General features: G+C 37.1%; 1 protein-coding gene across 1 annotated transcript; it reads left to right on the forward strand.

Moving 5' to 3' along the window:
- The first annotated feature begins 282 nt into the window (after positions 1 to 282).
- Positions 283 to 13,067, forward strand: LOC310715749 (endothelin receptor type B-like). Its single transcript, XM_083522421.1, has 7 exons — positions 283 to 1,030; positions 2,907 to 3,019; positions 3,649 to 3,853; positions 4,545 to 4,694; positions 8,508 to 8,641; positions 9,919 to 10,027; positions 11,462 to 13,067. Exons 1-7 carry the CDS (start codon positions 665 to 667, stop codon positions 11,597 to 11,599), a joined length of 1,215 nt encoding a protein of 404 aa, XP_083378547.1. The 5' UTR covers positions 283 to 664; the 3' UTR covers positions 11,600 to 13,067.
- Positions 13,068 to 25,189: the final 12,122 nt, after the last annotated feature.

Raw genomic sequence — 25,189 nt, forward strand, 5'->3', positions numbered from 1 at the left:
ATAAATAAATGATGGTGGAATAAATTGTTACAGTTCATACAGATGTTTTCTGCACTTCTATTATACTTAATGTAAAATCAACAGTCACAATAGTTTTTTTTTGTTTGTTTGTTTTTTTTTAACAATACGTTGGTTCGGGTTTAATGATAAGTCTCCTAACCTCTGCAGAACATGTACATATGAAATCTTGTCTCCTCCTCATCCTCCTCCCCACAGCACCCTCTGGTCGTGGTCAGCCATGTGGGATGGAGCTTAGCTAAAAAAAAAAAAGTTTTGCAAAACTTCTTGCGAAGGAGGACTTCAGCATAACCCATGTCTTTGGAAAGGAGAACATACATCAGCAGCTTGTACTCTGAAGAACAAGGAGAGGAAGAGGAGAAAGAAACATGGCATGATATCCTAATTTATTAGAAACTCAAGGGAAGGGAAAAACTTGGGGTTGCTTTTTAATATATATATTTATGGGTTTTTTCTTCTTTTGGACATTTTGGAAGTCACTTCAGGAACATTAGGAGGAGCAACAAGTGTTTGATGGAAAAATTTTTACCCTGGAGGACCTCAGTTTTCCTCACGCCACATGACTCTGATATGATAGTATTCGGATAATATATACATTTAAAAAAAAAACACTTTTTAATTACCGTTTTAACAAAATAATTAAAAAATGCCTGCATTGGAGTTTAGAGTGGCATGTTGTGCGCTCGCGCTGCTGGTGTTAACCTGCGCCGAAGCCGGAAGCGCAGAAGGGAACCCTCACGCCCGGCGCGCGCTCAACGTCACGGCGGCGCGGCAGCCCCGCGCTCCGCCGCCCATGTGCACGGGCCCCACGGAGGTACGCGACGCGTTCAAGTACGTCAACGCGGCCGTGTCGTGTCTCGTGTTCGCCGCGGGACTCGTGGGCAACTCGGCGCTGCTGCGGATCATCCACGCGAACGAGCGCATGCGCAGCGGGCCCAACCTGCTCATCGCGAGCCTGGCGCTCGGCGACCTCGTGCACGTCGTGATCGGGATCCCGGTGAACGTGTACAAGGTGGGTGCGTTCACGTGCTCTGTGCACTCTTTACTCCATAATCACTCAGCTTCTTTTACAGAAAGTAAGGAAACGTTTGTTTTATTTATTGTTTGTTTATATTACTTTAAATTTGAACTAACTATATATTTCATTCTTCAGGAGTTCCTCGTTGAGTGTTACTCGTTAACGTGTTACAAATGTTTATGGTTATGAAAATACAGAAAAAAAAAGTACTGATCACGAAAAAAACTATATTCGTAATATGAAAATTACGCGAACATTAAGTCGTGATCAGAGAAAACAACTTTTGTTATGTCGAGATCACCAGAAAATTAAGCTGTGATCACAAAAAAACAAGCAAGAATAAAATATAATGCATGATCTCTTTAATGATTTGCATCAATTATTATAAAAATCAATCAGTTAATTAGTAAACAAATTAATTAATGCATTTGAATTAGCATTGGCGATAATTACTGGATCGAAAAACATCATATTAACTCATACAGGTTAAAAAAGTAAAATAATGCAATAAGATTTAAAAACAAATATATAATTCTGGCTATTTTCATTGTTTTATAAAAACATAAAAAAACAAACAATACAATTATATATATATTATAATATTTATATTATTAAAGTTGCTTTCTTATGCTTTTTGAATGCGACTTAAAACATATTTATGTTTATTGTTCGTATATATTCATAATTAGCTTTTCTTGCATTGTACATTTATATCATGAACATGATGTCAAACTTATTTTGTGACTTTGAGGTGATTAGTTGCAGTGACGTCATGTTTAAATTGCATTAGTATACATTACTCTTTGTTATGTAACTCTGTGTTATGTATATAGAAAAAGCTTCCACGGAGCATTGGTTAAACAAAGTGATTTTTTTCGAATGATCACAAAATATACAATAGATATAGAACCATGTATCTCATGGAGTAATGGCATGATATCTTGAAGCCCAAAATGAGCCTAGATGTAGAAGAAATCAAGGTTCCCAGGCTTCTACTTTGACCTATCAAAGATCTTTAGTGGAACTAAACAGCCCTGGGACTGTTCAATAAATGTTTGTGATACCTTAGGTATCACATCAGTGCAATTTTGTGTGTATTGTGATATTTTTATAGGGTAATGCTGAGGTGAAATGCACGGGTAGGTTATTGATCTATATGCTATGGATGTACTAAATGTCTTTTTAAATATAAATGTATTTGTAGAGTACTTTTAACAATCGTCCCAAAGCAGCATTACTGAACTAAATAGATTACAAATATAACTTTCAATATATATATCAGTATAAATCAGTCCCTATATATGTTATATGTTATTCCTTATAAGATTTTCTATAATGAGTGAGCCAGTGGTAATAGTGGCATGGAAGCGGTTTGAGGAAGAAGCCTTAAGATGAACCAGACTCAGCTCATCCTCTACTTGGTGACACAATGTCCATTCATTATCGTTCCACCATCGTTGAGGTTATCAACTGACCACTGATGGGATACTAAATGCAAAAGCTGTTAATGGCAATTGTGGTCTTAAGCCATTTAAGCAGACTGTTTATATTAATTACAGTCCAAATCCATTTTCATGGTTTTTAAGTTGAACTTTCCTCAGTTATTTCATAAATTATTTTCCTGAGAATATTTAGCAGCGTAAGGCAGGTTTATGGTCAGTAGCTATCATTTCCAATTTCTCCAAAATGTCTGCAATATAATATATTTATTTTACTATGACATTTATTAGAATAGATGACATTTCAAGATTTTGCTATTCCAAAAAATGAAAAACTGTTGAAATTAAATTGCATTTTTTTTTAAAGTTCACTTGATATTTTAGTCAGCTTTTTTTGTGCACATTTATAAATTAACTATATTTCCTTCTAGCTTCTAGCTGAAGACTGGCCTTTTGGTGTTGGAATCTGCAAACTGGTTCCTTTTGTGCAAAAGGCATCAGTTGGCATCACTGTCTTGAGTTTGTGTGCATTAAGCATAGACAGGTACATCTTAATTCACATTATTTACATCATTCGTTATTGTTCTATTTTGTTTCAAATGCATGTAGAGTATATATCTGTAATTTAAAGTGACATTGCAACAGTGTACACTAATTCTGCTGTACCAAAATGGATATATGCTATATCCAATATGCCCCTCGTAGGTGTCTCATAGGTGGATTTTGGTTTTTACCAGCTTGGAAATGATTTTAAATGAGATTGTTCACATTTGTAAACATTTACGAATTTAAACCACAGTGATTTTGATTTTCTGAAGAAGGCGAAAATGTGTACACTGTGTACCTTAATAAAGAGTTATTCTTTTGTCTTGGGCTCCATAATATACTTCAAATACATATTTCTACTTTATACACAACACTTTATAAAGGGAGATATGCCTCAAAACAGTCTCCAACATTCAACATTATTAACATGCAGTCCATGCAATGAAGTGCTTGTAGATAAGTATCTATCACATTGAAAGTCAAGTAAGAAATATGAGCACAGCCTTGACGATATGATTGTGGAGAGTGGTGATGAATGAGGAGATTGTATTTATTCATTTATCTATTGTAAATCATCATCAAACTGTCTGACTTTTTTTTTTTCTTTCTTTTTTTTTTTCTTTCAAGATACCGCGCAGTAGCATCCTGGAGCAGCATCAAAGGAATCGGTGTGCCAAAGTGTACGACCATCAAGATCATACTGATATGGTTGCTCTCGATCATTCTGGCAGTGCCCGAGGTCATCGCTTTTGACATGATCACTATGGATTATAAGGGAGATCATTTGAGGATCTGCCTGCTGCATCCCATGCAAAAGAACCAGTTTATGAAGGTCAGTGTGTGTTTGTGTGTGTGTTTGTGTGTTTGTGTGTTTGTGTGTGTGTGTGTGTGTGTGTGTGTGTGTGTGTGTGTGTGTGTGTGTGTGTGTGTGTGTGATTATTAAATGTACAAAGCAAGTTGCATTTTGTAAAATGGTTTGAGTTCAGAATTCATAAGCTTTTAAATTAAGATTTATGTATCTTGATTTGAGTCTGTACAGGAATATATACACATTTCCACACAAGCACACAGTGGATTGGAATTATGTCATACACTGACTGCACTGAATGTATAATGGAGTCGATGTGTGAGGTCAGATTCAAATGGACAGCCATTACATTATTACACACTTCACCTTGTAAAGTGTGTTCAAGTGAAAATGACTCATTTTGATGCACAATTTTGCAAATGGTTTAAATGAATTATGATGTGCATGGGCCAAGTTTTCTAATGGACAATCAACCATATTATTTTCCTGGGATTCCTGAAATGTTTGGTAACAAGGTCAATCCATTTGATCTATATTATAAAATATTTATATTCTTGAAAATTATTTTGAATCGAAACACAGTGGCAAATTTATGTTGGCAGGAAATGTCTTTGGCGAATGAGTGCATTGAAACGACATAAGTTTTCATTTAACTTTTTCAGTCAAGAATTAATCTGATGCTTATTATTGATATGGTGTGTTCATCTGTTCCCAGTTTTATAAGTCAGCAAAAGATTGGTGGCTCTTCAGCTTTTACTTCTGCATGCCGCTGGCCTGCACTGCCATCTTCTACTCCCTCATGACCTGCGAAATGCTGCGAAAGAAGAACAGTGTGCAGATTGCTCTGAACGACCACCTGAAACATGTTGGTATACTCTATGAGTGTTCACGACCTCTAAATCCAGTGCTCTAAAACCCTCTAATCCCCAATCAGTAAATGGCAGTTTGGGCCATTAAAGTACGTTTTCATCTCTTCATGGCAGCTGAACGGAGTTCCTGTGTGGACAAAGCATTGTTGAGACCACTGCTGATTGGAGCTCTGTAAAAATAATAATGAAAAAAAAAAATAATCGCTATAGTAACAATAAATAACGTTTTAATCATGTATTAGTTATGAATTAGTGATACCACCGATATAAATATACTATAAAAATATTATATAAATACTGCACATCTCCAATGTCTTTAGCATTTTCGTTATTTATCAAAGTATAACACTAAGTATGTTCAAAAATAAGAAAAATCAGTTTCTCCCGTTAGAAAGCATTAGCGTCTATGAATTCGTTTCGACGGCTGTGGTGCAAATGAAAGTGACAACTGGTGCACAGGAGAGGCAGCAGCAAGACAAGCGCTAAAAAAGAAAATGGTTTTGCAAGTGGTGGCCACAGACAATTGCTCTCTACTTATGCATCCTGACTGACTTGTATCTAGTTATGTGCTTTGTTAGGGTCCTTGACACTACTTGTAGACAGTGCCTGTAGATAATTTATGGAGATGGCCCATTTAACGATGAGAGCTAGATTGGGCCAAAGAAGGGCAACAACCCAGCATTGGTATCTGCTCTTTTTGTGAGGAGGAACAGGAGAAGCACTGCCATAGACCTATAGAATGATCTAGAGTAGACTACTGGTGTGTATGTTTCTGACTTTATAAGGGGTGTAAAAGATACAACATGCTTTAGTGGGATCTGTGATCACAGCCCAGCATTGGCAGGTTTGGCTATGACACCCTGTTTTCTTCATGGATAAGATGAAATCAAGTTCACACTAAGCAAACAGATATGAAAACAATCTGGAGATGCTATAGGGAATGTTATGCTGCTTGTAACATCATCCAGCATGATTGGTTTATCGTTGGGTCAATTATGGTTTGGGGAGGAGTAGCCTTGTAGGGATGTGTTAGCCAACAGTACCCCTACTGCTGTTGGGTACCAGGATGAAGTCCATTTTCAGACCTTACACAAGTGCACTGGGCCCTGGGGTCCTCCAGGTGCAAGTTGAATCTGCTTGAGTCGTTTATGAATGATTCGTTCGTTTCGAATAAGACTTTAATGTGACTCGGAAAAAAGAGCATTCTCAATAAGTGAATTGTTCATTTTATACTGGACACGCATGAGCAAAGCATCTCTTTCCTGTAGGTTATGTACAGGAAACAGAATTGAGATCTCATGGGTCCTCTGGTCCAAATCGCTCGTTCTTCTGTCACGTGACTCGCAATAAATCAGGGTTTTTTTGGTCCGACTCTTGACATTATTGTTACAATAATTATAGGAGTCACATGACAAAAGAGCCAATGACACAGACCAGAATATAGGAGAGGTGAGCTATTTATCCTGTTTATTATAATTTGTCTTTAGCTGCATTGCCATTTTTTTCATTATTGAAACTATAGTCAAAGTTTGTGTATGTTGGCATTTTGAAGGATCTCCTTATTGCAAGTGTAACATTTTATCAAATGACTAACTAAATGACAAAAAAAGATTTGTTTTGTTGATTTTGATGAATGAGATTCAATCCGATCTTCCATACATCTTTCAATACTTTGAAAAAGACGTCTTTTAAGTATAAAGACAAAATAAAAATCATCTGGTCCATAAAAGGTCTTAGAATTTGGAAAATACAATTTCAGATGAACAACACATGACAATTACAGCATGCCATTATTTATTTTACAAAAGAATATGGCCAAAATGGAGAAACCATGAGTGAAAATTAGGGCTGTCAATCCATTCAAATATTGAATCTCGAATAATCGAACGATTGTCATGAGTTAACTCGTGATTAATCGCAATTTAATCACACATTTGTTTTTTGTTCTAAATATACCTCGAACTTTCTGTGTGACTCTATCAGTCTCTTACAGCACTGTAGTCGAAGTTTGGCTCATTCCTTTTTTACACTGTTGCTTTGGTGCATTTAGTTTTGCCAGCATTTGTTTATGCACAGCTCTGGTAAGGTCCTGCCACAGCATTTCTTCCAGGTTGAGGTCTGGTCTTTGACTGGGCCATTGTAAAACCTTGATTCTTCATTTGCAGCCATATTGTTATAGATGAGTTCCAGCCAAGCTGTAGCTGTCAGGCTCTAGAATACTTTTGGTCTACAGAAGAGTTCATGGTCAACTCAATGACTGCAAAATGCACAGGTTTTTGGTTGCAAAATAAGTCCAAATCATCCCCCATTCACCACTGTGAAGGTGAGGTGTTTGTGCTGATAGGCTGATTTTGGTACGTTTATGTACGTTATGGCAAAACACTTTGGTATCATCTGTCCAAAAGATTTTTTCAATCAATCTGGTTGTTTTTTGATGCGAACCTAAGCTGTGCTGTATTTTTTTTTAATAAAGAAAAGAGGTAACCCTTCCAAGCAAACTATATTTGTTCAAGATTTTTCTAATTATTTTGTCATTAACTTCAACCTTTAACATGCTAACTGTCTGACATTGAGTTAAACTTCTTCTGGGCAGATTGGCAACCGTTTTGGATGCTTTCCATCTGTAAATAATGGTCCTCACTATAGAATGATGGACGTTAAATATAAAACGGCCTTATAAACCCTCCCAGATTGTTTGGCAGCAACAATTTATTTGTGAAAGACTGCTCATTGCTGATGTCTTTACATCTGAATGCTCCAGACCACAAACTGCTAGAACTTAGAGAAGGTGCTGACACTTGCCGATGATCAATCAATCAATAGCATTCAATTAGCTGCACCTGGCTGCTGCTTAACCTTCTAAATCCTATGGAAGCACTAAGGGTGTACTTCATTTTTCACCCATGGCTTTTTCATTTTGGCTTTAATTAAATAAAATTAAATCATAACATGGTGTAATATGTCATGTGGTGGTGTTTTTGAGTTGTTTCTGTATTTATATTTGAAGGCTTGATTTTTATTATGTCCTGATACATAAATCCGTAGAATTTAAAGTGTATATATATATAAAATATACCGTGTTTTACACATAATTCTAAGTAAAGATAATACAATTCTTTATTTTGTTCATCCGGATCTAATGTGTGATTTAAATGTTTCCTCAATTTTGTTGAGCAGTGTATATTTTAGTTTATTTTTTTTTTTTGTCTTGTATATTTACTGTATTAATAAAAATAATAGCATAACATAAAATTATCTAGTTTCAAAACCGAAAGTTCAAAAGTGCCAGTGTATCATGACGGCTAAATAATAGATCTTTATATTACACGAATGCTCCCTGAAAGGATTCTACCAGCGAACACTGTTCCACTCACGAACTCATTTTCCTGTGTTCTCGCCCCCTCTGATCTTGCCGCCTGAGCTCATCACGCTCTTTATGTGGCTGATTTTCTTGTGTTTGTGAAGTCTTTTGGCACATACCACACTTTGATAAATTGCTAGTTAATGGAAAAAATGGAGTGAGATCACTCCAAATGATCATTCGTTCTCCATCTCTCTGTGTACGAGAGAAGCGCCGGTTCATTAACTCGTCTCATGTGTCTGTGTGTTTCTCTGCATGCTCCTGTGGGAGAGCGATGAGGAGGCAAACAGCAGGAGAAGCAGTTATTATGTTACCCGTTTCGAAGTTTAAAAAATAATCAGCTCTCCCCCCCATCACCCATATCTAGTATCATGCTTGCTAATACTGCAAAATATTCTTTACATATACAACATCGATATCTGAATGTGTTTTTTCTTTTTCAATGTAGAGACGTGAAGTGGCCAAGACCGTCTTCTGCTTGGTGTTGGTCTTTGCTTTGTGTTGGTTGCCTCTACATCTGAGCCGTATTCTCAAACTCACCCTTTATAATGAGGACGATCCAAACCGATGTGAGCTTCTGAGGTAACGCACAAACATACACACATTAGCAACGCTAAATGCCACTTTTCTGACGCATATGAGCTCACCAGATATATTTTAAATCAGATTTTAGATTTCAGAAGAATATGGGTAGAGAAAAAAGTTTGTGGACACCTACCGTAATTTCCGGACTTTTAAGCGCACCCAAATATAAGACACACCCACTGAATTTTACAAAGATTTTTATTTTGAACATAAATACGCCGCATCTGTCTATAAGCCGCAGGTGTCCACACTGAAACTAATGAACTTTACACAGGCTTTAATGAAAGACAGTGTCTGTAACACGGCTTGTATCTAAACAGTAGCCTACCAAGAAAGTCATTGTTCACTGTCTTCCTCCTTCCTTTCACAACAATTTCTCTCGAGAGTTTTTTTCTTCGTTTAAAAATCACCATCGGTAAAGCTTTTCTCCCGATGCCGTGCAGCTCAGAACACAGGTGAAGTGTGTGTTTTCACGCCCGGTTGTTTTCAGCGTGACGAATGATTCGCATTTTCGGCAATTTCATTGGTCTAATGACCAATTGGCTTGTGAAACCGGGAAAAACCCAGGAAAAATCCATAAATTAGCCGCTTCGTTGTTTAAGCTGCGGGTTTCAAAGCGTGGGAAAAAAGTAGCGGCTTATAGTCCGGAAAATACGGTAAACAAACGTTTAGTATGTGTTTTTTAAGCATCCTATTCCACATTTAGTCTCCATCTGCTACTATAATAACCTTTACTTTTTAAGATATTTGACAAGATTTGGGATTGTGGTTGTGAGGATTTGTGCTCCTTCATCCACCAAGGTGTTAGTAAAGCCAGTTACATGATTTAAGTTGAGGCCTGGTGCGCAGTCAGTTTTTTTTTTCATTAAGGTTGAGGTCTGAGCTCTGTAGCAGGCCACTCGAGATCTTCCTCCCCAACCCATGCACACTAAATCTTCACGGAGCTCGATTACGACCGGTTTGGATCTCTGAGTTTAAGAAAAGGGAACGTTTAACAAGTGTGTGCCTCCAATTCTGAGGTAAAAATTGGGGGAAGAACCATATATGGCTTGAAATGTCGGGTGGCCCAATACTTTTGTCCATATAGTGTATGTTCCTGCCCATCACACTTTAGGAGCTCCAGACACATATTAATGAAAAGCCTAGAACACACATACCTGTGTCCAGTTGCATATTTTTTTTTATAATTTTTAAATTAAAACCTTTTTACTGACTAATATATTTGTATATGTTTGTTTTCTTTTAATGTGTTTGATGTGTAACTTCTGCTCCAGTTTTTTCCTGGTCCTCGATTATATCGGGATCAACATGGCTTCGGTGAACTCTTGCATCAACCCAATAGCATTATATATGGTCAGCAAACGTTTTAAGAGCTGCTTCAGGGTAAGAAAACTCATTCTGTCCTTTTTACAGTCTTTATTTACACCTATAGTGACACTTCAGAATATATCAAATCCAACGACTGGCCCGGTTTAAGGAAATTGGACAAAATATTAACATAGTATATCTTAGTATGTAAGGACACTGTGTGTCCAAATGTCTGTGAACACCTGACCATCACTATCATACGTGCTTTATGAATATCCCACTCAAGATTCATTGCCTCTTTGCTACCAGTAATAACCTTCATTCTTCTGGGAAGGTCTCCACCAGGATTTTGAGCATAACAGTATAAGTAATGTTAGTTTTTCAGTTCATCCCAAAGGTGTTCAGTAGGTTTGAGGTTAAACTCAGTGCAGGTGATTTTCACACCAACTTTACTGAACCATGTCTTCAGGGCGCTCACTTTGTCCACGGTGTCATGCTGGAGCGTATTTGGGGCTCTTAGTTTCAGTGAAATGGATTTACAAAGCTACAGAATACAAAGGCATTCTCTATAACTTGTATCTGTCTACAAACATTCGGCCATGTAGTGTTGCTTGATCAGGCGGTCAACAAATAAGAGGTTAAATCAAATTTACGATTTTAAATGCTAAATGGCATTAGATAAATATTCCACTATATTTTTGTTGTTTTTGTCACAAACATGGTTATATAGAGAATACAACTCACAGTGAAATATAAACAAATTGTGCATTAGATAAAAGGATCTAAAAATGTATAATCTGAGAAATATGAGAAAAGAAAAGAAAATTAAAGAAAAGAAAAGAAAAGAAATGAAGATAAATTATGAGGAAATATATTCGCTATTGATAAAGTCGTAGTTAAAAATACATAAAAATAAATATATTTAGAGTTGCAAAAGGAAAGTACATATTGTATGGAATGTAATGAAGTATGACAATAACAAAACCAAAAACAGTATATAGAAAATTTATTTATATACAGTAATCCCCCCGCTTTACCGTGGCTCGAATCTCGTGCCCCGGTGTATCGCGGAATTGCATTTGCCAAATAACTAATCTGTTTCGCTGATTTTTCCCGGTGTCTCGTGTCTAGCACGATAGACCAAACAACTTATAGGGAATTGTTTTTATGGAGTTATGTTGAAATAATGAAATGTATTAATAAAAATATAATTATTTATTATTAAATGAAGTAAATTGTTAATACAATACAGTACAGAAAGTAAAGAATGCGGTGACGTGTATCTTTAACGCAGCCTCATTTTTGACGACATTGGACACTTCAACCAATAAACAAGCAGAGAAACTGTATACTGTACAGTACATGTACTCACTATAAATGTGATACAGTGTACTGTATTTCTACAAATTTACACAATTCATCTTGCTATATTCTTGCAAATGTTTTCTGTGTGTGTTTAAACATATATATATATATATATATAAAATACCCTTTGATTTTTTTTCCTAGTCTTGCCTGTGTTGTTGGTGTCTACCTCCCGAAGTGCTATCAGTAGATGAACAGCAGTCTTGCGTAAAGCTGAAACCGGCAGAGCACGGGTTGGAACACAGCAGCAGCCGAGTCACAAACAAGTACACCTCGGTTTAAGTGCTAACCTGAGGGCAATTCAGTATGTTTTAAAGTGTAGTACTGTTTGCAATACACACTTGTTCACTTCCAATCATCACTTAGAAGTGTGCGTCATCTACCCCACTAGCAGCACATGTGACATCTCCAAGGAGTAGGAATTCAATTATACCTACATTGTCACATATATAAAAATAATAAAATAATAAAATCAAACTCGCATGAAGCTAAATCAAATGAGAGTCCCCTGGTAGGTGAAATCACCCAAATCTCTAGCATCTCCAGACTGGTAAAGTAATGTCATGATGTTTTAGATGGACATGAGAACACTTAATGTGCAAAATGGTGCAGGTATGTCTAACAAATTGTGTAAAAAAGCATCTTGAAACACATGTTTGGGAGTATTTGTATAGTAAACACTGTGTAACTGAGATCAGTGTAAACCATGTTGATGTTGCTTTGAAAGATGCCTTGAAAATCCAAAGGTATTGAATTCACTCGTTCTTTAAAATTATGTTTTGGTATCGTCTTCTAAATTGGTCTCACATGTGATTCATGCGATGTCATGATATCATAATAATATCACAATGAACGATCACCGAGTGTGCTGTTTAAAAAATTTGATACAGATGTGGTTTTAGATAATGAAGGATCCGCTTGCCATAAAGCGAAGTTACTGTCACCATCCTGAAGTGTTTTGTTTCACTTACAGCAATTTCCCCAAAATTACCATTTGTATTCATTAACAAAAGAACAATATACATTCTATTCATTCACATTTGCCGTTAACGGTGTGATATGTCAGTAGACCAAGTTGATTTTTTTTCTTTCACTTTATTAAGACCAAAAAAAGCAGCTTGTTGTGTTAAACCACGAAAGCCTCCTGCGTACAATCTTTCCAGCGTCGTAAACACTTAAACACAGAGCTTTACCTCTGAGTGTTACAAAGTGCTGAGAGTGGAAATTCCTTTCAAGAATGCTAATAAGCCATTTCCATATAAAAAGTGACCCCATCAGCAATTATGCCTTCGAAACTGAGTGTCCAGTATCCAGCATTCCTGTGTAAGTCTTTAGAGTAGGTTTATTAGTATAACTCTATAAATACGATCAAAATGATACTTGTATATATTTATCATTATAGATATCTATAGATTGAAATGTTTTGACCAATCAGATTCAAGAATTCAACACCACTTTAGTATATAAGGCATAAGAAAATGTTCCCACAGTAGGTTCAAAGTTGCAGGAATGATTTTCCATGCCGTTAAGCACAAACATACTTGCATGTGTCTTCTATTAGCTTGGTATGATTTTTACTAATATACTATGTGGTTCACGATTTGTACAGAATTATTACAAACTCTGTTGTATTATTATTTAATCAAACTCCGTTGCTATTTTACTATCACATATTTAAATCAGTTACTGTGATTTGTTTTCTTCTGACGTATATATGTATTTTGACTTTCCATTAAATATCTTGGTTAAATGATTTGTATTTGATATAATGTTGTGATATTAGTTGCTACACAAGTTGGTATATTGAAACTGTATGTCATTTTTTTGTATCTATGTATCCAGTGCATTCAGAAAGTGTTTGGACCGTTCTTTTTTTTTTCCTTAACAGTTTGTTATTTTGCAGTTTTATGCTAAAATGCTTTACTTTTTTCACATCAATGTACACTCCATACCTTATAAGGACGAAGCAAAAGATTGACTTTTGGTATAATTAATCATACCCCTTTGCTATGGCATTTCAAATTGAATTCAGGTGCATCAAATTTCTCTGGATAATCTATCGGATTTTTCTATACTCTGGACTTTGAGCAAATACATATTTATCTTCTTCTTCTACTTTCGGCTGCTCCCATTAGGGGTCGCCACAGCGGATCATCCGTCTCCATACCCCCCCTGTTCTCTACATCTGCCTCTTTCACACCAACTACCTGCATGTCTTCCCTCACCACATCCGTAAACCTCTTCCTTGGCCTTCCTCTTTTCCTCCTTCCTGGTGGCTCCATCCTCAGCATTCTCCTACCAATATAACTCATGTCCTTCCTCTGCACATGTCCAAACCATCTCAATCTCGCCTCCCTCACCTTGTCTCCAAAACATCCTACATGTGCTGTCCCTCTAATAAACTTATTTCTAAAGCAAATACATATTACATAAATAAATTATACATTATACGAGGTGGTATCAAAAAGTTTCTAGACTAGTTTTGTAACATGGCCGACAGATGCGAGCACAAGGCTGCACACACAAACACAGGAAGTCCATGTGCCAAAAGACATTGTCCTATGTACAGTACATAGGGAGCTTTGCAACTGGTGCAATTCTGACCGTGCATCCTGTGACCGAGCTCTCTTACATGTTCTTTTTTTGCTGGAAACAACATGATCCCACTTCTGCACCCAGCCTACTCTCCAGATTTGTCTACAGCAGACTTCGGCTTGTTCCCAAAGATGAACAGACAGCTAAAAGTTTGCCGTTTTGACACCATTGCAGAGATCCAGCGCGAATCGCAGAAGGTGCTTAAGAAGCTTTAAAAAAAAAAGACTCCCAGGACGCATTCCAGAAGTGGCAGGAACGCTGGGAGCGCTGTATTGCTGTGCAAGGGGACAGTGTGTCCCAGTTGAAAATGATAGTGTGTAAATAAAATACTTTCTTGCAATTATATACATTATATGTAGCGTCCAACAGCTGGAAATGCAGATCAGAATAAAAACCTGAGAACTGAGTACTGAGCTCTCAGAGCACAGATCTGAAAAAGGATACAGAAATATCCAGCATTGAACATCCACAAAAGCACAGTGACCTCCGTAATTCTTAAATTGAACAAGTTTGGACCAATTAGAACTCTTCCAAGGGCGAATAGAGAAGGGCCTTGGTAAGAGTGTTGTTGGGAAAAACTTGCAGAAGTTCAACCATTATTGCAACATTCTACTGATCTAGGCTTTATGGCAGAGTGGCTAGATGGAAGCCTCTCCTCAGCGCAAGACACAAAAGTCAGCATGTCATTTGCAAAGATTGTAATACTTTAATATGTCTTGCAATGCGACTAGGTCCTATCAAGTATCTATGAATTAAAATCAGACAATTGCAAGAGCCGTATAATATGTCTGCTTTGAAACAAGGCTACTTTAATTGTGTTAGCATGGGGGCAAGATATGACCGACATGAATTCTATCTGCACATATAATCCCAACTTCTTAGTCATATCAATAATTATCGTGTATTAACTTTAATCTTTAACCTGTAGCTTGCACGGTGTTCGAGTAAACACATGACAGAACTGGGTCGGAGACAAACGCATCAGCAGGTGGCAAAGCTCAATTCATCTCAGTTGATGAAAACCAAGCCTGAACCCATGCAGCTTGATTTACATGTTTACTTCTGGACCAAAATAAACTTATTTTTGTCATTTAGTTTTCCAACTTTGCAAAGAATGAGAGAATGGCATAGTGACTGCTTTTGTCAGGCTTTCAAACTAAACTTTGAAATGGTTTCAACCTCCTGCCTTTGTTTATTTGAATAGAGAGAATTTAAAGTGAAGTGAATAGTCTGATGTACAATTGGGCTGTGACTAGAATACTCACAGACGCTGCTAATTTTGGAAAGAACAAAATCGGTTGTACCAAAATCAATTGTCTATGCAGAGGTCATACGGTTCATGCACAAGCTTTCCCAGCATGTCAGAGAGATGGAATACACTGCCACCTCTCAGACTCCCTCATTTTACTCTCTGCTCACACACAGTACATTAAAGCTGTGAAATCTCTCTTGGGTACTTTTGTCCTCCCTCAGGGGCTGTGAAATTGGCAAGAGTGGTGCCACTGATCAGCAGCACTCTCCCTTCACGGTCCTTGTCAATTTAGAATGGCCAAAGTCCCTTTGGTGACCAAGTAGATTACTTTCCAGGGGCATTTCACCATGGAAATAGCACGGGACACAAAGAAAAGTTCACACAGTAGAAACAGTTTATTACACTTGCAGTGGCATCCAAAAAGAGTTAACTGTTAAATAAAAAAAAACTTAAAAAATTTCAAGTAATAAAAACACAAGCTGATTTTTTGCCAATGTCAGCAATTTTGCTGTATTGACATTTTTATAGTAAGTTAATATTAGGTGGTAGCTATAAAAGTGCAAAAACAGATAACATATACAGTACATATAAGAAGCCAGCGTGTGTGTATACACACACACACACACACACACTATATTGCCAATAGTATTGGGTCACTCTTGCTATATGTGGTTCTTTTCCAAACTGATACCGCAAAGCTGAAGGCACTCAATTGTACAGGACGGCTGTAGATGCGCTATAATAAAATTTAGCATTCACTCGAACTTGGAAAACCAAACCTGTTCCAACATGGCCCTGTGCTCAAAGCGAACTCCATGCAGATCTGGTTTACATGCTTTGGAGAGAAAGATCTTGAGTGGCCTGCTATAGAGCTCTGATCTCATCCCTACTGAACACCTTTTGGATGAAATGGATCGCCGACTGCACCTCAGGCCTCCTCATTTTTGGTACAGGGCTTTTGCTTTTGCTTTAGTTTTTTACATGTAAAAAGATTGGCACTTGTAGCAAAATTCCCACTGCAACTCAACAACTACACAGTTAGATGCATTTTTTTTTTTTTTTTACAAATATGAAAGTTACTTTTTTTTTGGTTTACAGTATATAATGTGTCTACAATACGTGAAACTTGCAACACTCTTAAACAGGTCTGATAACAAGTACAACTTTCTACATTGTTCCCAGTCAATTGTCAGTTGTAATTTAATTAATATTCACTAATGTATAAATTGCTTGTTCAGTCATTTTAGAGAAAAGTATCAAATCTGTACAGATACTAACAGAAGAAGGCATTGCGATATAGCCCTAGTATAAATGTTGTTACTGTGTATAGTGCGAGTCCATTCTGATTCAATTCCTACGTTTTTACTTTTCTTTTTTTTTTTTTTTTTTTTTGTTATACAATGAGCCAAAGAATTCTAATATTGTGCAGAAGGTAATCTTCAAAGGAGGTTCTTGGAAGCGGGTCCAGTGTTACATTCTCCACTTTATCGTCTCGTTGGAGAACATGTGAAAACTGTTGCGTTGAATGTTCAGAAGTTCAGAAGCCAGCGTTCCTTGCAGGTGTTCTCAATTTAAAACAATTTTTTTTACTGAGAAACAATCAACGAAGTTGCCAGTAAAGTACTTTACATTTACAATAAGTATCTGTAATACATATTGACACCAAAGTGCTGAAATATCTTATCTAGAGATACACTATAATGACAAAAGTTTGTGGACACCTGACCATACGATTCGTATATGCGCTTTGAACATCGTCTACCACAGTTTGTTCCCATTTGCGGTAATAATAAAAAGCTTTTGGAGTGTGCTTGTGGAGATTTGTGCTTATTCAGCCACGAGGGTGTTAGTAAAGGCAGGTACTGATGTAGGTGAGGAGGCCTGGGGTGCAGGCAGGGTTCTAATTCATCCCAAAGGTGTTCAGTAGGGTTGAGGTCGGAACTCTATAGCGGGACACTCAATATCTTCCACTTCATGTCAAGTCAAGTTTCTATTTCTATAGTGCTTTTCACACCAGACATTGTCTCAAAGCAGCCTTACAGAAAACAACAGTCAAGGTAAATGGTGTGCATTTATCCCTGATGAGCAAGGATAAACTCCCTTAGATGTAATGAGGAAGAAACCTTGAGAGGAACCAGACTCAAAAGGGGAACCCATCCTCATTTGGGTCACATCAAGAGTTTGATCATAAATCTTTCAACAATACAGAACACTGGAGAGAGAGAACTAATATGAGTACTGGAGTATAAGATTATAAGTAATGTTTTTTCTACAGTCTTATACAGTGTTTATGGGTATAAAACTAGGAGCTACTGAGCTCAACATTTGTGATCATCACAGATCCAGCACCAGTTTCTCCATGCCAGAGCCTTTAAACCATATCTTCGTGGAGCTCGCCTTTTGTTGGGTCTCCTACATCAAGTGAAGGGAAAATGTAATGTTACTGCATGCATCCTATACAATTGTGAGGCTCCAACTTTGTGGTAATGGTTTGGGAAAGAAGCACATATGGCTGGAAAAGTCAGATGTCCCAATAATATTTGTCCATATAGTGTATTTTCCAGTGCAAAGAGTTAGGGGAGAGAATCTGGAACTTTCAGGTGTCCCAATAGCCCAATCGTGCAATTCATGTTATTGTTACAGTATATTTCCCTATATTTCGAGCAACATACATTTAATTCAACAAGGCAATAATTCTACAATATATCTATATTTACATAAACACTGTATACAATATCTCCATCATTGCACTCTCCATGACTATTGTACTCATTGTATATAATCACCCTTTACATGTACTGTTTATTTATATTCTTATTATTCGCATTATATATTCATTTATATTTATCTATTATATATCAACCTGTACATATGTACATTTTTGACACTGCTACCGATGCATTTCTGGTTGGATGCTAACAGTATTTCGTTGCCTTGTACCGTAAAAATGTGCAATGACAATAAAGTTGAATCATCATCAATCATGAAAATAATTCCAGTACATTTGGATGGTGCAGGATACAACTAAGTAGGAGGCAAAATGTCCTCAACAGTGGCAATCTGGTGGTGATGGGATTTCAAATCATATTTATTTGAATATTGCTGTACATTGTCATGTGTGGGGGCTGCTTTTAGCGTCAGCAAGTGATTTCAGGTGATGAGAACTCTAACTAGAAGTTGGGTATCAGGATGAATCAGGCAGGTCTAGAAAGCAGAAAGGGACAGGGGTCACTGGGAAATCAGGATGTTTAGCTTGACAGGGAGAGAAAAGAAAGAGGGAGGGCGGTCTTAAGAGTAAGCAAATATAGCTATGTTTTTGTTATGTAATGGTTAAGGAAATGTGCATTGTGTGGAAAGTGCAAGCAGACACACTGGCAAGACTAACTATAACAACATAACTAAAAAGAAATGCAGAAGGTAAAAGACATGAGGGCACCCTGAGAAATAAAGCCACTTCATTGTCAACAAACCTCAGTGACAGTGTCGGTGCCAGAGAATACAGAATGAGGGGGCCTCATGTTTAACTGGGGGGTGCTATCTCGTTCACATACTATTACTATTATAATAATTATTATACTTCAATAAACATTACATATTAAATGTATCACTCACTGTAAACCATAATTGATCATAACTCTAAAAACACACGCAAATTAACCACCAGCATATAACCAAATGTAGCTACTAAAGCAAAAGAGCATCTTACCTTTAGAAGAGCTGCAGACGACGAGAGGAGGAGGAATTACATTTTTGAAGAACAAGACAAACCATTTTCTTATATCTATTTTTAAAGATTTTTTAATTAAAACAGTGTTTTGGTGAATGTTTTAGACGAACTTTATGTTCTATGTTAGCACTGCATTATGGGTTAGTACATTTTTTTTATTTACTTATACTCTCCATTTTGTAAGCAGTATTCATGGTATAATAAAATCAATTTGTAATTTTTTTTTTAATTATTAACCTCCTACGACCTGGGTGTCCACATACGTGGACATTGTGCACAATGGTGTCTTTATTGTTTTCTGTAGATACAGACCGAGTGTCCACATAAGTGACATGATTTTTTTCCAAGAAGAGCTTCATGTTCAAAGAAAATATATGGTTATTATAATTTTTGGTTCTTCCTAACCCCAAATAACTGGAAAAAATCTAAAATGCAAGCCAAACCAAAGCTCAGGTCTTAGGAGGTTAAGTTCGTTATTATTTTGAGAAGTAAGGGGGCACAGTGACTCAAGTGGCCGGGCCACGCCCCCCCCAGGGCCCGCTCGTGGCGCCGACACTGCTCAGTGAACATGTGAACCACATGTATTCTGACTTCTGTGCACTCATTCGGGATTTACTAGCATATAAAATTAAACTCAAGGTCAAAAAACGAGGAGAGCCAGACATCGGTGATCCAGATGCACAGATGCACTAAAATTGCAGCCTAAACAATCCCAGAGCAGGAATTCAAGAGTAATATGTAAGATCATTTCAAAGGAAGAGGACATGTTTGGATCTTAAAATAAGCAATCAAGATCAGTGGTGGACAATAAGGAAGTAAATGTAATTCGTTAATGTAGCTGAGCAGCTTCTTTTGCGTATCTGTACTTTACTCAAGTATTTCAATTTGGGGAGACTTTAACAATAAATGTAAAAATCTAATATTTACTCGACTACATTTTAAAAAATCAGTGAGTGTTTGAGTGCTTTGTCCCCCGCTGGTCAAGATGATGTCAGTGAAATCTGGTGTAGATTTGACTAAATTTGGAGGAACACTGATGGCAGTGATATGTAAACAGCAAGAAATTTGTACAGTAGCATAACCACTGGTCATGAAGACGCCAGCCAAGTTTTGTATCAGTACACAAAATCTTTGCTGAGACACGTCCTTAAAAACTATTTGGCCGCTTCGATGTCAGATTTGATAACTCGCTAACGGGCAAACCATCTGGACTATGCAAAATTCTTATATCATTTGTGAGGCTTACTGTGAAGATGACGGAAAGTTTGTGGTAAGTAAAAAAGAAAAAAGGAAACAGTGTGGCGAATTAATAATCGAATCAGAAATTGATGTTATAGGGTGCATTCAAAAGAGTTAAGAAGTAATTACTAAAGCGTTCTTCCAAATGACGACCAAAATTTGACCTGATGGTGCGGTTAAAGCATTAAAAGCACTTGGTATACATTTGTTCATAATGTTGCTCATACCCTTCCAAATCACTGTGGCAAATCTCACAAGTTTTTACCAGATGGTTCCATAGGCTGCCATAGACAACCTGGCCAGAAGACGAGGAAAAAGCACAAGAATAATATGAGATTTTAGAACAATTGTTGGATTTTTGTGTTTGCTTGAATTTTAAAATAAGATCAGCACAGGATCAGCCATGTTGCAGTGCCCCTAGAGCACAAACGGTTTAGGTCCTTGCTCAAGGGCCCCAAGTGTGTCCTCAATGGATCTGTATTTTCATATAAAGTGCAATAATAAATGTCACATGCATTGTTCTATGACCAGCAGAAGATGAATTAGCTTGCTTCTTGGGTAGATGCTTGGCTTTTACAACACAATACTTCAACGATCAGCAACGAATTGTGCAACCAGGCAGCACTGCCAAGCTCTCATTTGCTGACCCTGCACTCTGACCCTAGCTTCCTAACAAGCTGAGATATGCAAAGGAAGAATTTCACTATAATATAATGTAAACGTGACAAGTAAAAGCCTCATAACAATAGCTGTTTAGTGCAGCTGATTGCATTGCCATGCACATGTTTGAAAATTCGAAATCATTTATTTAAAAACTGATAAGTTGTCAATGAAGAAAACATGGTTAATGTAATGTCTTTCAAAAAAGCTTTAAAAACCGAAAATATCTGAAAAGAAAAAAAAATGCAGTATTTATCTTGGGGTAATACACATGTCCCCCAACAAGTAATATGGTTTATCTTAACAAACTGAATTCTAACTCTGCTAAAAAAAAGTTCAGCAAGCGGTTCAGCTTGCACTAATATTTGCAGAGGGGAGGGATAATGGGCTCGTACATACTTCTGGGTTAGTCGTTCAAACATTTGGGAGAAAAAATGTTAAAATAATGAAAAGCTCAGTGGTGGGAAAGAGAACACGAGGCAAAGAAAGGTTTGAGCGACCTGAGGAATTTTGTGTGCACTCCCTATCTCTGTTTGCCAAATGGAAGTGTAGAAAGACCTGAAAAAAGAGAAAGACCATTCTTTCTCATTTTTTTTTCAAATTTATAAACATATATAGATAAGTCTTGTTGTTGGTTATTCAAATGCAGCTTTTGGAAAAAATAAGCAAGTGTAGTTTGGCAGAACAGATCAGACTGTTGTTCTCATTTTGAACACAGAGTTGCACCGCGCCTTGCATTTCCATTTAAATTCATTGTAGTCGTGTTTACGAAGTCATACAGACCACAAAGGGCTCAGGGCAAAAACAGAGAGCGTTGAGATCCGTTTCATTTTTTATTAAAAAATATATATTTAAATGTGATAAAGCAGTAGCTCTCGGAGGACTGAAGCAGTAAGAACTTTTGCAATACCTGGACTTAATCAGATAAAAAAATATGCTTCTTCTAAACATTGTTGCCATCTTTCTGCAAACGTAATATTGTGTAGATCTCAGAAATCGATACGGAAGTTTGAACACTGCATTTTATTTCGATTCTGTACATGGCAATCCTCAAATGAACAAAACTACAGCTTTTATTATTACACTATTATTATTATACTATTATACTGGTAATATGAAGTTTGATTATCATATGTCTGATTTGTCAGATTAAAACCACTAAAAATCAATTCCAACAGCTTTCATATAAACACAAATATTTTCTGATGAAAAAAAAATATATATATATACAAAAGAAAAAAAAATTTGAAACCATTATGAGCCAGTAGAATTGGACTTTGGTGGGAAAACTACAAATGATCAAGAAGCTCTGTTTTTCTTGTGACGGCTCTCATGCATAATATTCAATAAATAAATATATTAGTTCTGCATAAATGATGTTAGTTCTTTCCCCAGTCACTCAGATCTACACAAATAAAAAATCATTTCTTAAAAAGCCTTTAAAGTATAAATTTCTGATGCACAAAGCCTACAATAAAAAAAAATGTGTTTTTTAATGTCTCTTGGCTTCTGGTCAGCTAGTTGAGAATAGACAGGAGGCGATACTGGCGCAGATGTGAGATCAGTTTGAGTTCAAGACACAGGCTGAGAAGGAAAGAGTTTTTCAGGTTCTTTCCACCCACGCCATTGTTATAGGTGCAGAAATCGGGTCACCCAACACACGTTTCTTCAGAAAAAGAGAGTTGGCAACAAGTGGAAGAGGTTTCAGGGAAAAGTTGATGAGGTGTAAAGTCAAGGCTGGTATAACAAGGAACATTTTCATCACCTTTGCTCGTGTGAGCCTACATGTGCTGCCAGGTTTTTTTTTTTTTGTTGTTGTACTTTATATGTCTGTTGTTTGTTTACTTTTAGCTATTAACTAAGGAAATAAATAGGCAGATTTTGATCAAATTCTGATGCTAGATTCTAGACAATGAATTGACTTAAAATCTTTGCTAATTAAGATCAATCCAGATCTGCTTTTTGCAATTATTTACCTATAAAAATTTACGTTACTAATCATTTTTTTTTTTTTTACTTAGATCTTCTATGAATAATGTTTTTGTGGAGCATAGAAATTTGATCCAAAATGTCATTTAAAAAGTCTTCAACACCTTTTAACTTTATGATGTCTCATTTTTGGGAACCTCCAGGGTCCAAGGCTATGAACAAATCTCATAGTGACCCCTACTGGGCAATCAACAGGTTTCCTTTTTGGCCAATCATACTGCACCATTTTTGTTGCCTCTCTAGTGTTCTTCACCCCAGAACAGTTTAGCTCCAGTTATTACATATAAGCTCCAGGTATTACACGTCTAACAAGCTGAACCTGTTCAAAGGCCTAGACTGTAATCCTTGTGATCTGTTGTCATTTCATTTGGAAAAAAGTTTGTTTTCATTTGTTTCATGAGTATAGTATGTGCTTTTTGAGACTCGCATTCGACATTTTGGTCATGATTTACTTTAATAATAACCTCCACTGCTCTGGGAAGATGTTCCACAAGATTTTGGAGTGTGCTTGTGGAGATTTATGCTTATCCAGACACAAGGGTGTTAGCAAAAGGGTATCAGGTATTGATGTAGGTCTAGGTGAGGAGGCCTGGGGTACAGCCAGTGTTTACATTCATCCCAAACATGTTCAATAGGATTGAGGTCAGAGCTCTATAGCAAGGAATCTTCCATTCCAAACTATGCAAATCATATCTTCATGGAGTTTGGGGACACTGTCATGCTGGAACAGGTTTTGGTCTCCTAGTTCAAGAGAATAGAAAATTTAATGCTACTGCATCCAAAGACATACAAATGTGTTCCTTTAACTTTGAGATAATAGTTTGGAAAAGAACCAAATATAAGCTGGGAAAGTCCAGTATTTTTTTTCCGTATTGTGTGTATGTGTATTTTTCGGCTTCTTTCATTAGGGGTCGCCACAATCGAATCATCCGCATGTTTGATTTGGCACGTTTTTGCGTTGGATGCCCTTCCTAACGCAACCCTCCTCATTTGTCCGGGCTTGGGACCGGCACTAAGGCTTGTGCAACCCTAATGGTTGGGGTTGGTTCCCTGACCGGGGATCGAACCCGGGCCGCAGCATTGAGAGCGCCGCATCCTAACCACTTGACCACCAGGGAACCTCACTTTTGTCCATATATGTATATAAATTCTGCATGTTAATGTAATGTTGAAGATTATGATTATTGGATTGCAGGATTTCTCCCACTCTTAAGAATGTGAGTCACAGGAGCTAAGGTTAGGAATGAGCTAAACTGAGTGGCCAGACTGCAAACTTCCACATGTATCAATTTTATAGTACTTTTACTTATGCAGTGAGTTCATCACTCTTTTTTACAACTCTTTTATTGTTGAAAACAGTCTCCGCTCACTGTGAGTTGCTGTCTATGTGAACACAAATCAGTGTCAAAATCATATCAAAATATGTCTGTGCGTTCTAAAAGGTACATGTTGTCATCAAAAGAAACCGATTGTGTCAGTTCAGTTGAGTTTTAGATTCCTATTCAAGTCAACACATGTCTTATTATTATTTTCACAATATGGCAACTCTGAACACTGAAATGTTTACAGCAAAGGGAGAGTAAGCTAATGGTATGTAAAACACAATACACACAAAATACAATATACTTACAATATTATAGTGTACAAGCTAAATATAAGGAAATGATGGCAAGGAAAAGCTTCCTGAGATGACCAGAGGAGAAAAACCTGGACCCATACAGTATACAGCTTTAGAAGACTATCTGTTAGCAGTACTAAGAGACATAGAGTACTGAGTGCGATGTAATAAAGATTGTGAATAAGAGCCCTGGGATGAGTAACAGACAGTTATTCTGATTACAGCAGCAGTTTTTAGTGTGTACACATCTCCAGTCTACAACAAGATTATCAATTTCTATTTCCGTTTATAGCATTTCACAGACGACCTTATCCAGAGTGACTTGCAGAAGTGCTTTGAAGTCTCTATCAATAAGTATATTCTGGCAAAAAATGGGTATGTGTGATAAGTGCTTTAAGCTAGGCATTAAGCTGCTGCTCTGCTTTGAAGGCAAACGTCTGTGTTTTAAATCTGATGCAAGCAGCTACAGGAAGCCTGTTGAGGAAACGTGGCAATGGGGTGGTGTGAAAGACCTTGGGGAGGTTGAAAACAAATTGTGTAATGTTGTTATATGATGTTGCACAAAGTTACAGCAGAGTCTCAACCCAGCGAGACAGTGATCAATGAGATGGCATGATGGATTCAGTAGAGCGTACGGATTGGGACGTGAGAAAGCAAGACCGACTATAAGGTATTTAACCAGACTTTTTTTCTTTATGGAGTGATGAAGCATGGGCAAAATCTCTGTGTTTCCAGCATATTGTCGAACAGTCAAGTTTACTAATCCTGCCTTAATACAAGAATCAGTAGGGT

This window comes from Silurus aristotelis (assembly GCF_946808225.1).
Source record: "Silurus aristotelis genome assembly, chromosome: 20".
NCBI lineage: Eukaryota > Metazoa > Chordata > Actinopteri > Siluriformes > Siluridae > Silurus > Silurus aristotelis.